The sequence below is a fragment of the Mercenaria mercenaria genome, chromosome 4 (assembly GCF_021730395.1).
Source record: "Mercenaria mercenaria strain notata chromosome 4, MADL_Memer_1, whole genome shotgun sequence".
Classification (NCBI taxonomy): domain Eukaryota; kingdom Metazoa; phylum Mollusca; class Bivalvia; order Venerida; family Veneridae; genus Mercenaria; species Mercenaria mercenaria.
In genome coordinates, this window is record NC_069364.1 from 19,090,471 (window position 1) to 19,105,882 (window position 15,412).

The 15,412-nt window shown below is 34.5% G+C and overlaps 1 protein-coding gene across 1 annotated transcript in view; it reads left to right on the top strand.

The window, feature by feature from the left end:
- LOC128556233 (uncharacterized) overlaps positions 1-15,412 on the top strand; it is a 108,564-nt gene that overhangs the window by 44,518 nt on the left and 48,634 nt on the right. Inside the window, exon 7 of the mRNA XM_053540611.1 lies at positions 6,175-6,222. Within this exon, the coding sequence (XP_053396586.1) occupies positions 6,175-6,222 (48 nt within the window). The remainder of the gene's footprint in view (positions 1-6,174; positions 6,223-15,412) is intronic.

The window sequence follows — 15,412 nt, forward strand, 5'->3', positions numbered from 1 at the left end:
TCTCAATCAACTGTCGTTATTCGAAAACAATATTCCTGTAAATTACAATGCCTTTTCTTTTGGCCTTCCGTGTGTTACTGTCTGTACATGTGCAGTATTACATATAGATGTTGCAAGTATATGTGAAGCTTCTCGTTTTTAATAAACTGTGTGGTCACTAAAATATATACTTCAACCATCTGAAATCATGTTTTCTGCCACACCGTTTAGAATTATTATAAGAATATTACAGTACTGTAGGAAATTTACAGTATTCTGTTTCATTGTATTAACGGAACATATTTAGCACGGTAACGTCATGGTTTCTACAGTCTTACGCGTCGGGTTTTCGGCATTCATCTATGATTTTCAAAGTTTTTTAGCAATAAATCCAACGACAACACGTGCCCTTTTTATTCGTTTATTTTAAGGGCGGACGCAGCAGCAAACTATTTCAAAAAATACTTTGACCGCACGGAAAAAAGTTATAAGACAAAATGCGCAAATTTGAACTTCAGACATGTTTATAAGTAAATGTTTTAAATTAATAAATAAACGTTTAGAATGCAGATTATCCGTTTATTAACATGCATGTACAAAACTGACCGGTTATTATAAAGAGGGTTATATATTGAACACATGCAGTGGTGTAGCTGGTCATGCATTGGCGTAGCTGACCTTTTTCAGTTGAAGCGGAAGGGTGTAGAGGACTGCCTAGGCCACTGTAGATCCAGTGATGCCTGGTTTTTACCATTTTATGACATATTTGGACACGTTTTAGATGCATCATTTGCTATTTTCAAGGCCCTTTAATATTCCTTTTAATGTGTTTAATTGTTCAGTTTCCTATATTATCTGTAGGCCCATGCTTAAAACATAGTGGCTACGCCACAGAGTCTTGCGCATTTAGCCTATAATTTTTCAATGCCTAGCAATACAAAAAGAATAAAACAACATAATAATACATGTAATAATAAAATACCTAGTGCCCCAATATATCAATGGTACAGCTAATATCAACATTAATGCAGATACTCGTAGGGTGTCACTGTTAGTTCTTTGAAGGTCGTTACTAGTATTTCGGACAGCTTCGGAATAAGTTTCAGAGATGTGGGTGAATTGGTGTTAATTCTAGGGGTGTCGGCGTAAGTTCTTGGGGCGTCAGTATTAGTTCTGTGGGCGTTAGTGTTAGTTTTTGGTGCCTCAGTGTTACCTTTGGAAGGCGTCAGTGTTACTTCTGGAGGCACCGGGGTCAGTTCAGGTGTCTGGACTGTTAGAATTGAGGATACTGGATCCAGTGGTTCTTTGGTTCGAATTAAAGCAAAAGCTGTTCTTAAAATGCATTCTAGGTGTGAAATAATTGTGACCTACAGTTAGGTAAAAAGGTAATAAGACATTTTCACCACATTGGCACTATTTCCATAGAAATTCGTCTGTATCTTTTTGTCATGTTTAGGTTGAAGACACATACATCCAGTTGTATACGAGTATGTGTAAGCCACTTGCTTGGTTCATGACTTGAGACACACGCTTTGTCCTGATACTGATGACACTCAATCGATAGACTTTTAAGAAAGATTTTTAAGAGGCAGCAGATCTGATAGAAAAAAATCATAAGATATACTTAACAGAATCTGTCTGCTTTCAAGCTTGATTTTATATGCCCACTATTTATTTATTATAGTTTTACTATGCTTGAAATATTTACAAAAAGGAACGAATAAAACTGTAGCTATGTAAGGTTTAAGAAACACATGCAATTAGTGTTAGAATATTTTATAATTTTATTTTATTTTATATAATTCATTTGCTGACACCCTGTATGTAGCTTTTTTTCAATTTTTAACACTTTTTACCCTGTGACCAAGTACCATTTTTGCAGCAGACGTATATAATGATTATTTACAAGCGCATTTGGTTGCGTCACCTCGGGGAAAGATGTTTAATACGGAAAAATTATCAATGTTCATATTTCAAAAGAAATGTCAACCGAGTCTTTTTTTTTTTGTGCACAAATTTATAAAATGTAGTCAAATATATCAAGAACTGATCTTTAAGATGGAATGCGCCCCAAACGTTTTTGTCGAATTTCGTCCTGAAATATGTACTGTACAAATTCAGGATATATTTGATTAGGTCTCTATTATACTTTCTCGCCATATTGTTTGAGATTTTTTATATCGTGTCAGAAACATGGCCCCTGACGTCACTTTCCGTGCAACGCCAAGTTCCGAATGCTCTCGGCATTTTTTCTTTCCTGCGCTCTGAATGTCATATTAATGAAAAACACAAAATAATTGTCACCTTGCATTAAGAAAATGCTACTCAATGGCACAAAATTCAGCAAAATAAGATTGACGCTTAAGACGTCGGAGACGATATTGTGACGTCAGAACGGAATAACTCACATCAAAGTTTGCTAAATATTTTGCCTTAAAATCCAGTTTATAAGAAATCGGCTTCATAAAAATATGTAGAACTTTGGTATGTTGTTTCCCAGTATGTGGTCGTCTAACAGACACATAAATACTTAGATGTCACCGACTTTAATTTTTCGCAATGTACTATAACTTTACCCCAACCCCACATGGTTTGATGCTATATGACGTTAGAGTTAACAAGAATGTGTTTTCAACTTACACAACTGACGTTCGTGTTAAAAACGACATGTATTTATTATACGAAAATTTCACGATATATTTGATCTGAACCGCAGAAGAAAAGAAAACAACTTTGAAAAAAAATGCATACATTTTATCCTATTGTCCGCAAGTATTGACCCGGCACTCATTAATCTTCGCTAATATGTTCGGGCGTTTTCGTTACTTTAAGCAATATTGTGTCCTGAAAAGATCTATTAAACACCTTTGACAAAATGTATATTTTATACTATAGTCCGTTCGTTTTGACCTGGCACTCATTAATTTTCGCTAATATTTTTGGGCATTTACTTTACGCGATATTGTATCCTGAAAAGATCTATTATTACACAAATAACCTTTATGATTAGTCTGACATCCACGTACGTTAACATGGGTTTAAAATTACCTCAGACCATTTTTGTTTATTCAATGTACAGAATGTAATGTGGTATTATCGTTTTTGCTTTTATTCTTACAATATCTTTCAGCGACAATTTTCACGATTTTTAATTGTTTTTACTTGTAGTATCAATTTTCGCAAGTTCTTTGTCTTTTTATCTAAGATACCTTTATAATTCCACACATTCTACAAAATATCTTGAATCCAAGTGTATTTCTTTCAATTAATGAACCATAAAATTTGACCAGATAAGTTTCAATTTCTGGCCTGAAAGATTTGGAGATGAAATTAAAAGAAAAATATTATCAGACTGAGGACTCGAACCCACAACCTCGAGATTGATGGCTAATCGTTTTGTCCCCGCATCTACTTGCACATGCGATATTTTGTTAATCATCAAAAAATATATTTACGCTATTTAGGTTCGGACAACGAGAATTAAATTACGGAAATATACGGAATATTTATGAGTTCCAGGTCAATATCCCCTTTTACTATCCATTGTTTATTTGCTATTGATGTTTTCAAAATGCAAATTCAAAGCTTGAGAAATAGGTTAACGTTCAAACAGTGTCTTAGCTTTGTAAAAAAAGAGCTTGTATGCTCTCCGTTGTCGATTTTATGTCGTGAATATATATACTTTAAACATTTAGAAAGTTCGTTCAAATGTAATTTTGTAATATGCACATTTGCCTGATTTTAATAGAAATATTTTTCGACTCCTGTCAGACGGTTACTCCATTTTACATGTATACTCAGCACGAAAATAGTATATCGGATCCTATATCTGATGTGAAATTATCATTTTTTTACACTGTTTAATATATGGCGAATCATGAAATAAATTCTACCAATTTAGACACCAGTCTCCAAATCTCATTTATGCAAGATTACGAGTTGAGAGTCTGTTCTATCGACATAATGCTGAGAAAATGCTATCATTTTTCACATCCTTGGTAAACGACTGGCGATCAAAGTCGCTACCTTCCGCACCGGAGGCGGATGCTCTAGACAAGATTACTTCACTGAAAGTGGAATCGTGTGCAATTATAGCTCAGTGGAAGAGCGTTCGCCTCTGAATCGCGAGTTTGAGCCCCACCGGAGAGAGAGAGTGAGACAGAGAGACAAAGAGACAGAGACAGCGAGGTCACACTTAGGCAGCCCTACTTTCTTCCTGAAAGACAGATGTACAGATGACGATAAAGTATTGCAGCTGGTCCGACGCAGAGAATGTATTCTTGAGACTGTCTTTTTATTACAATATAACACAGCTGTTGGTCCGATGCAAAGAATTTATTTCTTGGCGAGAACGCTTTAATGAAGTGCAGTAACAAACTCTTAATAAAGTAATTACTACCAGAAAAGATGTTATAAAACACTCACCAGTTGCAGCTTTCAGATTTAAAGAGTATGGAGATTTAGTAAAAGTCATATAAGTTTCTCCGGATGCCCTGGATGTAAAAATTTTAGTTTGGGGTTGACATTCTGACCACTAAAATTTAACCAATGAACAAAGTCCACAATTTTTTTTGGATAATATTCTTAGATACGAAATGTCGTTTACAAGATTTGCACCAAGATAGTTCATATCTACAATTCATCTTTTCTGAACATGTCCGTAATCACTAAATGTTTCAATTTATTACATGTTTTAAAAATTCCGACTTTTTCTATAACAATCTCCCCGTATGTCTCTCAATACATTCCGCGTTTCCGTTAATGCATGCAACTTCGCATACTATTTAGATTATTTTGTTAAATAAAACACGATTTAGCGTGTCATTTCTAAATGGGGTAAGGGTAAAATATCATCAGATATTGAAAAATAAAAGTCGGTGATCCCTAAGTATTTATGTGTCTTCTAGATGTAAACATACTGTCACAGTGAAACAACGTACCAAAGTTATACGTTTTTTTAGCGGGCCGATTTTTTGAAAACTGGATTTTAGGGCAAACATTTTAGCTAAACTTGATGTGCGTTTTTCCGTTTTAACGTCACAATATCGTCTCTGATGTCTTAAGCGTCAATCTTATTTCGCCGAAATTCGTACCAGTGCGTAGCATTTTCTAAATGCAAAGTGACAGTTATTTTGTATTGTTCATTATTATGACATAAAAAGCGCAGGAAAGGAAAAAAGAAAGGAAAAATGCCGAGAGGATTCGGAACTGGACGTTGCACGAAAAATGACGTCAGGGGCCATGTTACGATAGCAAAAAAAAAAAAAACTCGAACAATATGGCGAGAAAGTAAAATCGGAACCTAATCGCATATATCCTGAATTTTGTAAAGTACAAATCTCAGGACGAAATTCGGCAAAAATAATGGGGCGCATTCCACCTTAACTATCTTTATCATGCTATTTTAAAAGTCTAGAACTAGTTCTGAATCAGTTTTTACTTAATGGGATAGGCAATCTGAATAGGAAAATGTCCGAGGTCCTTAACATTTTCAACATTTTTGTGGTACTGGCTCTACTAATTTATGTCTATCAATTGCATTATTGTTCTCACCTAATTGTTAATACATTACCTTTTTCAGCAGGATAGTTATACTCCTCGATATTAAAGAACCAGTGTTTGATAATGACCGCCTTTCGTTTGAAATTATGTACTCGTACTAGAGCAGAGGCCGGGTGTCCGAAATGCAAATATAGCTCGAAGCATGTCATATAACATTATCATGACTATAGCTAAAGTGCAAAATGCCACTTGGTGCATGATTTAACTTACAGGTCAACATACTTTTTGTGGTAGATGCAATACTTGGTTGCTATATACGTAGTAGTTGGATGACTGAGATTTGAATTTATTAATCGTCGTAACCACGAGTTTGTTACTAACATGCATTTAAGACTTGCAAAAACTTTGTTTCATTGTTGCTGCATTATATTAAAATGTTTTCCATGCTACATTTTTTTGTAATTTCACCTTCCCTAGCTTTTAGGTGTTATATATATATATATTTATTTTTTTAACGAATATCTTACAAGCATCATGACGTTTCTTATACATCTTTCTATTTCAAATTTCAGATTGCATCCTATCATGCATTCTTATGTCATCAGAAATATTGAAGATACTTTCTGAATTGCAAAACTATAACTTTTTCAAGATTTGACAATTATCATAGCCATTTGATATTTTCTGTTTCAGAGAACAGATGAAAATGAAGCGAAAACTGAACAAAGTACCACACACAAGGTTAATATTTTTTGTTTTGTTACTTCACAGAAATGGCTGTTTTTCAAAGTAGTTTGCTTAGAGATTTACATCAATTTTTAAAAATAATTGCGTTATTGAAGATAGAATGTGGACAAGTTGCAATAGTTTACTATGAGCACTTGTATTACCTGCTATATGTGTATCATTGCTCGTTTTGCTAACAGAATTTAATCGAAAACAAAACTGTTCGATGTTTGCAGCACTTACAGAAAAGTTGTTGAGTACATAAGTGCAATTATACCTCAGATTATTTACCCTATTTATGTTTTACTTTAAATTATCTGGTATTTTGCACTGTCTCGTGAAACCCCAGTTTTCCTTACATGGGTTACTGCTCGTTCAAAGTGGTGCCTCTATTTTCAAGTGCTTCTTTTCTGTCTTGTATTTTGTGTTGTGAATGTTGTCTTGTTTGTTGTTGGCGTTTTTTTTGCTCTTTCTACCGCCTACCCAAATAACCCCACCCAATTTCCACCTTACATTTCCACCCCTCTCCTTTTACTATAATTGAGTTATCGAGCCCACCATAATGTTGTCCGCCGGTTGTTGTTTTTCCTGACTGTGTTTGCGCGTGTGCGTGTATGTCTTCGGAGATGGGTGTCCCACTGTGTCATTTTTTCTCATATGTCTGTTTTTGTCTTGTCTGCTTGGTTGTAATTTGCCAGTTTGCCTTAGGAATGGATTGATTTCAAATTTTGAGACTTAATTTTCTACAGTAGACCAAATTGTCCGTAGTCGAGTAGTTAAGGTCACTGACTACTTATCACTTGCCCCTCGCCGATGTGGGTTAAAGCCTTAGTACTACCATTGAATTCTTCATGTGAGGAATCCATTTAGCTGGCTTAAAGGAAGATCGGCGGTTCTGCCAAGTTGCCCTTCGTGGTGAAATAATGCAGGGAGTGGCAATTTGGGTCTTCTTTCACCATCAAAGCTTTGACATAAATTGTGTCGGTGTAACATTAAACCTCTCCCCCTCTCAACCCCCCACCCCCCAAAAAAAGAAAAAAAAAAAGAAATAATAGGCAGAGAGCAGATCTGTAGATCGCGGAGTTGTGAATTCAATCTTCGGACGAGGCGTATGTTTTCTGTGACAACTTGATAAGACATTTTGTCTGAAATCTGATTCTTTCATGTAGGGAAGTTTGCAGTAAGTTGAGGAAAACTGGTTTGAACTAGTACGGAATACAAGAACACTGGTTAGGTTAACTGCCCAGCGGTACATTACTGAAATCTGTTGTAAAATGGCGATAAACCCAATCAAGCAAGCAAACAAAAGTATTTGTCTTAAAAAAGTAAAATCAGATTTGAAACTGCAATATATATACTAAAAATCTAGTTTACTTTGTCAAATTAGATGCAAGCATTGTTTATTCTCGAGAGGGCACAGTTTCTACCTGCCTATGAAACTTAGTAAGAATGTTTTTGTTCATAAACCCTAAGATACATTTGGAACTGTGTTAAAAACTAAGCCAATAAGTAAAATCATAGCACTAAACTGTTAACATTTTAAAGACCATATTTTCTATTTGATCTATATGACATCATTAGTTCGAAACTTAGTCATCCAAAATAAGAATAAAAAGGTAGGTAGCTTATTATAGAAATATTCTAGAGGCCATATTTTATACCTGATCTATATCCATCAATAGCACAATCGTCAACTAAAGAAACAGAATTTTCAACAAGTTTAGGAAGAATCGCAGCTAAATGTATCATGACTTCTTTCTGGCAACGTTTAATATACCAAAACTGAAATTTCAAACGTTTATAATTTTTATAGTGCTTTAGTAAATTTCCGATGAATTTTTATAGAAAATGTTACGCATTTTTTAAAAATTTAATGTGATATCTGATTTTCTGTAATATCAATGGAAACTGTAATATCATTAAACGTGCGCGCGCGCGCGCGCGCGCGCGTGTGTGTGTGTGTGTGTGAATGGGCTACACATATTATTATATATTATAAACATATTAATATATCGGTAGTTCTGCATGACTGGATCAAATTGTTTCTTACAGTGCAAAATATCGTTTTTCCTCGATTTTTCAAATCATCATGATGTACTAAAACAATCCCGTCAACACCAAAGATGGGTTGTTTGTTTGATTAATTGGAAAAAAATTAACCTTTCGTAAGTTTTAAATTAATTGGAGTCTGTGGTGAATCAGTTTTTGTGGCACTTTCGCAACTAAAAATATAGATGTAATGGATCTTCTTACAGTCGTTAAAGTCATATTGTCTTCTATATTAGCTTATTTTTTTTAAAGATAATTGCCATGATCAAACAGATCCCCAAATTGCAAGTGAAAGGCATTAGTAGGCCTTTTTTACTGGACTTTTTTCAAACTCTAAAGCTCAACTATTTTTTTTTTAATCAACTTTTGTAATCACTTTTTTGTCAATGTCCGCGTACGAACGTTTTGCATGCAAGGAGCTTTTAAACTTCATACATGCCCTTGACATCAGGAGACGTCTTCACAGTACGCGTTAAATAGCTCTAGCTTATACATTTGTAAAATGTATGCCACTACACACATCTTTGTCATCCTAAGATTAGAGAGGTAATTTATAAATTGTACCCATTTTCCTCCAAGTGTCCGTCTGTGGTGTGGTTTAACACAAGAAACATATCTCTAGTTTTGATTGATCAGTTCGCAAAACCGATAAATTAGTTTATTGACAAAGTCAAAAATTAACGTTTGCCTCTCGCAACGCATTCTCCACTGTTGCTCTTTTGGAATGTTTCGTAGTTGCTACTCTGTCCGTTTGTCCTTTTTGTCATCGATATGGAGTGCAGTAATCATGAACCATAACTCTAGCTTGATTACATATTGATGTACCTTGCGTACTATCAAAGAACTATGATCGTAGCAAAATGTAAATTTGAGTAATTTCTCTTTTACAAAAGATAAAATCATACATTTTCGAGAATGTATTTTTCAAACCATCAAAGGTGCCTCCATGGTAAGGTAGTTAATGTCGCTGACTATGTGTTACTTGCCCCTCACCGCTGTGTGCTCTTAACCTCACTTTGGGTACAGAAATTATGTGACATAATGCCTGTTTGTCTGCATAAAAGACAAACGAGAGTTCTGATGTAGAACAATATAATTATTAGTAAATTTGTATGAAAACAATACCAAACAAAAGTTACTTTAAACTTCTCTGTTACCATGGTTATAAATTGTCTTAAAATAAATGGTATGGTACAATGCTTATAGTTATTATATTTTTCATATCTTAACTCTGATATTCCTTAAAAATCACAAAGAAAATGACATGTTAGCTATTTGAAAAACAATATAACTGAGAGGAAAAGTGTAATCATAGATACACAAGTCGTGCAACATATACGTGTTAATAAAATCTACAAAATGGTCAACTGGAGGCATAGATATGAAGCAAACAGACTAGCCAGAGACTCGGCGTTTGAGCGACATGTGTTTTTCCACTTTTTTATTGGTTTGGTCTTCGAACTGTCCAAAATCCATCATGGCAACGGTTTAATCAGAACTCTATTATAAAAGTAAAATTGAATTGACTACATGATTCCAACGGTCCTGAAACATTACATATATTAATAAAATTATCAACTACCAATATTTCTTCAGATAACACAAACACTAAAGTAAAAATTTATTATACCAAGTTAACGTTATATTTGAAATTGCAATGATGACAAGATATTCTTTACCCTTGATTTTTAAATCTAAATAAAATAAATCACTCGTAGCTCAGCTGAACTTTAGTCTGGGTGAGATATTAAAAAGTGTAAGGAAAGTTAATTTCAATTTGAGAAGTAAGCCGTCATAGTATATATTTTTAGTCAAAATAAAAGATTATAAGCTCACATATAGCTGCTTTAGGAATTTTGTTAAATTCATATTTTCTTATTGATCAAAGTATAATTCATTCCATACTGTAAGTAAGTTAAGAAAATTGCAAGTTTGATAAATTAAGGTAGAACGCGACAATTTGCGAACTTTCGAGTAGCGTCTTGAAATTTTGCATGTGTAAAGTGGACCATATTTCAAACAAGATGCAGTTTGTTTTATACCAATAGAGCCTACCAGTTTTTGTACACGAGACGTCAAAGTTGACCACCAAAGCCCGTTTTTGAAACTGGCGTTGCCGCGTATCCTTACGGGTACTGCAACGGCACCAGCCAACAAATTTTCTTAAATTATACATTATTCGACGGGAATTATTTTTTCCTTTATGGTGATGTAAAAATCATTGTTTTACACGGACACATATTTGTAAAATGGAATGAAAATCGCCGTTTTGACTAAAAATTGACGTTCAGTTTCGCAGCATTTTTCGGCTTTAAATCAGCATATTACAAAATCCCTGAATTAAATTTTTGATTTTCTTTCAATAAATGGTGTTTAAAATGTATACCGAGTCCAAATGACAAATAAAACTGGGGGATCATCGGCTTAGTTTTTTCTGTACATGTGATTTTATTTCCCCTACCCCCATGCGTAAATATTTGTACCATAATTCGACGTCTGCAGATACGTTCGAGAAATCATAATTCAGACATTTTGAAAATCGCTTTTAATATTTTTTCTATATAATAATGATTTTTTTTCATCTTTTTCTTATTCAAAGTACCAATTTAACAAGTTTTCCGTTGTAATACACTGCTTAAACGAAGAATTCATACATATGCAATTGTTTAGATAGTTCGGAGATTTCACATTTGAAACAAAAAGTTAAAGCATCATTATTGTAAAATATCATAGATCAGTATTATACAGCAGTTTCATATATTTTTAAGTTCGCCATCCACGAGAGTAAAGCTTAATTGTTTCGTGTTTTTCTTGATATTATCCCTTTTCCTCCATAAGCACACACGCACGCACGTCCGCACATCCCATGGTCATATATTTTTTCTATTTCGTTTCTAACTTCGCCAGCCTAGTAACATATGACAATAAGATAAGTTTCTATGGTCTCTTCCGGTTAATTATCAGCTCCACGCAAATGTTCACATATTTTGATGGCGGGATTTGGTTTTACTAGTCAGAGTATTTTGAAATTTTATAGCAAAATGCACTTTTTGAGATATGAGTTCCAGGACAATCATGATATGAGCCGCGCCATAAGAAAACTAACATAGTGCGTTTGCAACCAGCATGGATCCAGACTAGCCTGCGCATCCGCGCAGGCTGGTCTGGATCCATGCTGGTCGCAAATGCACTATGTTGGTTTTCCCATGGCACAGCTCAATAAGAGGTATCGCTTTGAATACTATCATAAAGTTACATTAACGCATAAGCGTAGCTTTATAAAATTCTGATGAGTGAAGTGCTAAATTGTTTGAAAATTGTTACATTCTGAATGTTGACATCTCAGAAGCTTATTAAAATAAAAATAAATAAAAAATAAAATCTTACACATATACATATACTGGTACAAATCCTAATATCTTGTAAATACGAAACCAGGACTTTGTCTAGCAAGTTTGAGCCGTCGGTCCTATGTACAAAGTTACGATTCTTGAGTCGCTCATATAGATAATTACAACATAGAATTATACATGTTTAGCCGCTGATGAGTTACAGCGAGTTTCCATCACAACCACTGTTTTCTGTGTTTCTTTCTTTTACCCCATCCCCTTAGCTCAGTTCTATGAATCGCTTTTTCGATCCCTGGTTAGGGTGTGACAATTTGGTGGAGGCATTCGTCCTCCACCTCCGATTTTATGTGGTGAAGTTAAAGTTACTTGTTGAGGAACACTGGTTAGGTTAACCGCCTATCGTAACAGAAAACAGCGCTAAACTAAAACAAACAAACAGTTTTTTTTTTTTTTCTTTTATTTTATGGAATATCTATCATTTTTAGCAGAGTATTTACTCGTACTTGTTATGTTTGATAGGTCTCTAATATTAGGAAAAATATTATATATGGAATATGTTTCTATTATGTGTCTATGAATACAAGGATAACCTTTCTTAAAACACATCTCTGGAGAGCTAAAACCTCTTTGTAAAGGATGGTGTTTCTGCCTAGCGTTGTTAATAAATTAACCTTTTCAGAGCAACAGCCTCCGTACAATGAATATAAATCCTGTTTCCCCGTGGCTGCACTTTTGGAATCGGGGTGTCTAACTACTCTCGAAACAATCGAAATATTTCCAAAACGTAAAATTTATAATAAAGTTAAATAAATTTGTGATGTTTATTCCAATATGATGACATAACGATATTAGGGCTTTTAATTTTTCTTATTATTTTTGTAAATGTTTACAATGTCGTGTGTATCGATCATGTATAATTATGAACTTAAGAGGTAATTCAAAAAATCCTTGCAAAGTTGTACAGGACTCTTTTGACTAAATTCTTCTTAAAATAGGTTAAAAATTGATCACAAGACATACGAGAACCTGTTTAATTACGTATTTTTATCTGGGGTAGGGGTAGAGTAATGTAATTCACCGTAATAATTTCGCCAACGGTAACAGAGTTTTAAAGGCTATTTTGATTTTATATTAAAATGAAGATTTACAGAAACAAATAGTCATTGCGATTAAATAAAGTTTTCATCATCATATTACCATTTTTTGTTGGATTTAACGTCGCATCGACACACGATAGGTCATATGGCGACTTTTCAGCTTTTAATGGTGGAGGAAGACCCCAGGTGCCCCTCCGTGCATTATTTCATCACGAGCGGGTACAACCACCGACCTTCCGTAAGCCAGCTGGATGGCTTCCTCACATGAAGAATTCAACGCCCCGAGTGAGGCTCTAACCCACATCGATGAGGGGCAAGTGATTTGAAGTCAGTGACTTAATCGCTCGGCCACGGAGGCCCCATATTACTTTTTAAGCAAATTATATTGCTTGGGTTTTACATTAGACAAGATTAAAGCATATTTTTTATTCAAAACTCAACGTCCTATTTGTCGCTCTGACGTAACTTTAACGTGAATATCGAGTCTAAGGTTAAGTGATCACTACAAATTATATACCATTTCAAATGCATATACTTGATGACTGAACAGAACGATTTACGAAAACAGTCCGACGGACGTGAAATCACGGTTCATCAAAAATGGACGTCCAAGGTTTGCGGAGGAAAACGTTACAGAAATATCAAAAACGTAAAATACGCATTATATGAGGAATATGCTGGATTTTAAATTAAACAAAATGTCGAAACGGAACCCAATAACTTCTGAATTTAGGCGCATTCCACCTTAATTATAGCAAATTGTGTCCCCTTGACGCATTTAAAGATCCAAACGCTTCGGATTTTTTATTTTTGCACCAGTGGCACGTTATATAATATATTGAAATGTACTAAGATTTCACTTTTTAATACACTTTCATCATTGTTTATATATAAACGTCTTGCCATGGAACAAAATGTTTGTTCTGTTTTGTATAAAGGTCTTTAAGAACCAGTAAAACAGTAAATGGTGCAGCTGATAAGCTAAACACAATGGCCAGATCATGATGTCTCAAACGTATCTGCAGACGTCGAATTACAGTACACAATTTACGCATGGGGGTGGGGGAAATAAAATCACATGTACAGAAAAAACTAAATCGGTGACCCACCAGTTATATTTGTCATTTGGACTCGGTATACATTTAAAACACCGTTTATTGAAAAAAGTCAAAAATTTAATTCAGGGATTTTGTAATATGCTGATTTAAAGCCGAAAAATGCTGCGAAACTGAACGTCAATTTTTAGTCAAAAACGGCGATTTTCATTCCATTTTTCAAATATTTGTCGGTGTAAAACAATGATTTTTACATCACCATAAAGGAAATAATAATTCTCGTCTAATAATGTATAAGTTAAGAAAATTTGTTGGCTGGTGCCGTTGCAGTACCCGTAACAGTTGCCAAGGATACGCGGCAACGCCAGTTTCAAAAACGGGCTTTGGTGGTCAACTTTGACGTCTCTTGTACAAAAACTGGTAGGCTCTATTGGTATAAAATAAACTGCATCTTGTTTGAAATATGGTCAACTTTACACATGCAAAATTTCAAGACGCTACTCGAAAGTTCGCAAAGTGTCGCGTTCTACCTTAACAGATTTTTCTTCATTAATTGATTTTTCTTCAACATTTTATATCAGATCTTTAATTATTGCCAGAACAATACAAGCACAAATTCGATAATGTTAAAAGATACAAATTACTTGCAATATATTTCTGTTTTTAACTTTGCAAGTGACCTACTCGAAATACAACTTAGTGAAAAATCTCGTTTTCTTTTACGGATGAAAAAAAGGCAAACTTTCACCGAATGCCATAAATTTATCTGGACATAGCCAGTGATGCAACCCTACATGACCATAGGTATTCTTAGGTCAATACTGTGTACCATTTTTAATTACGTCTCAGTCAAGAAAAAATAGTGTCCACAACTACTGAGGGAGAAGAATTGTGTTAGTGATGTCCATCTGTCTGTCATTCTGTCAGTACGTCTGTCCTTCTGCATGTAACAAAGTTTATCCATGCAACTCATTCAACGCTACTAGACGGGTTTACAACAAAATTCACAAGAGTGATTATTGCTGAGCCGAGTTGTGCTTATCGTCGGCATTTTTCAGTTAGTTAATTTCAAGCGGAGTTATGGCCATTAACTTATCAAATTTCATTATGATTCGGCCACTTCTCTTATGTTATTTGGCGGATTTTCACCAAACCTTACTCAAAAGCTCAGTGCCAAGCTTCATTGTGCATATTGTCGGCATGTTTCGGTTCAGTGATTTTCATTGAAGTTATGAATGACCCTTGTTGTTATTACCTTCTTTGGACAACTGGTACAATACAACCTGGAGGAATTAAATCAAACTTCACAAAAGTAATCATTGCTAAGCCTAGTAGTGCATAACTAGATAATGTTCAGATTTTATGTTTTTAATCATGGACCTTGGTTCGTCAAATTTTATGATGTTTTAGCCATTTCTCTTTTATATATAATATACAAAAGAGGGCAATTCGTGTAATAACAAAAAATCATATCGCAGGTAGCGTGTTTAAAAATCTGAATCTGCTCACTTTTGAAAATAGATGCAATTATCACATGGCTGTACTGGTTTTTAAATGTGACCATAACCTTGTACCAAAAAAAAATATTTCTGAATTATTATCTTTTGCTCATAACGATATATATAATCATTGCTCATCGACTCGTAAAGATCTT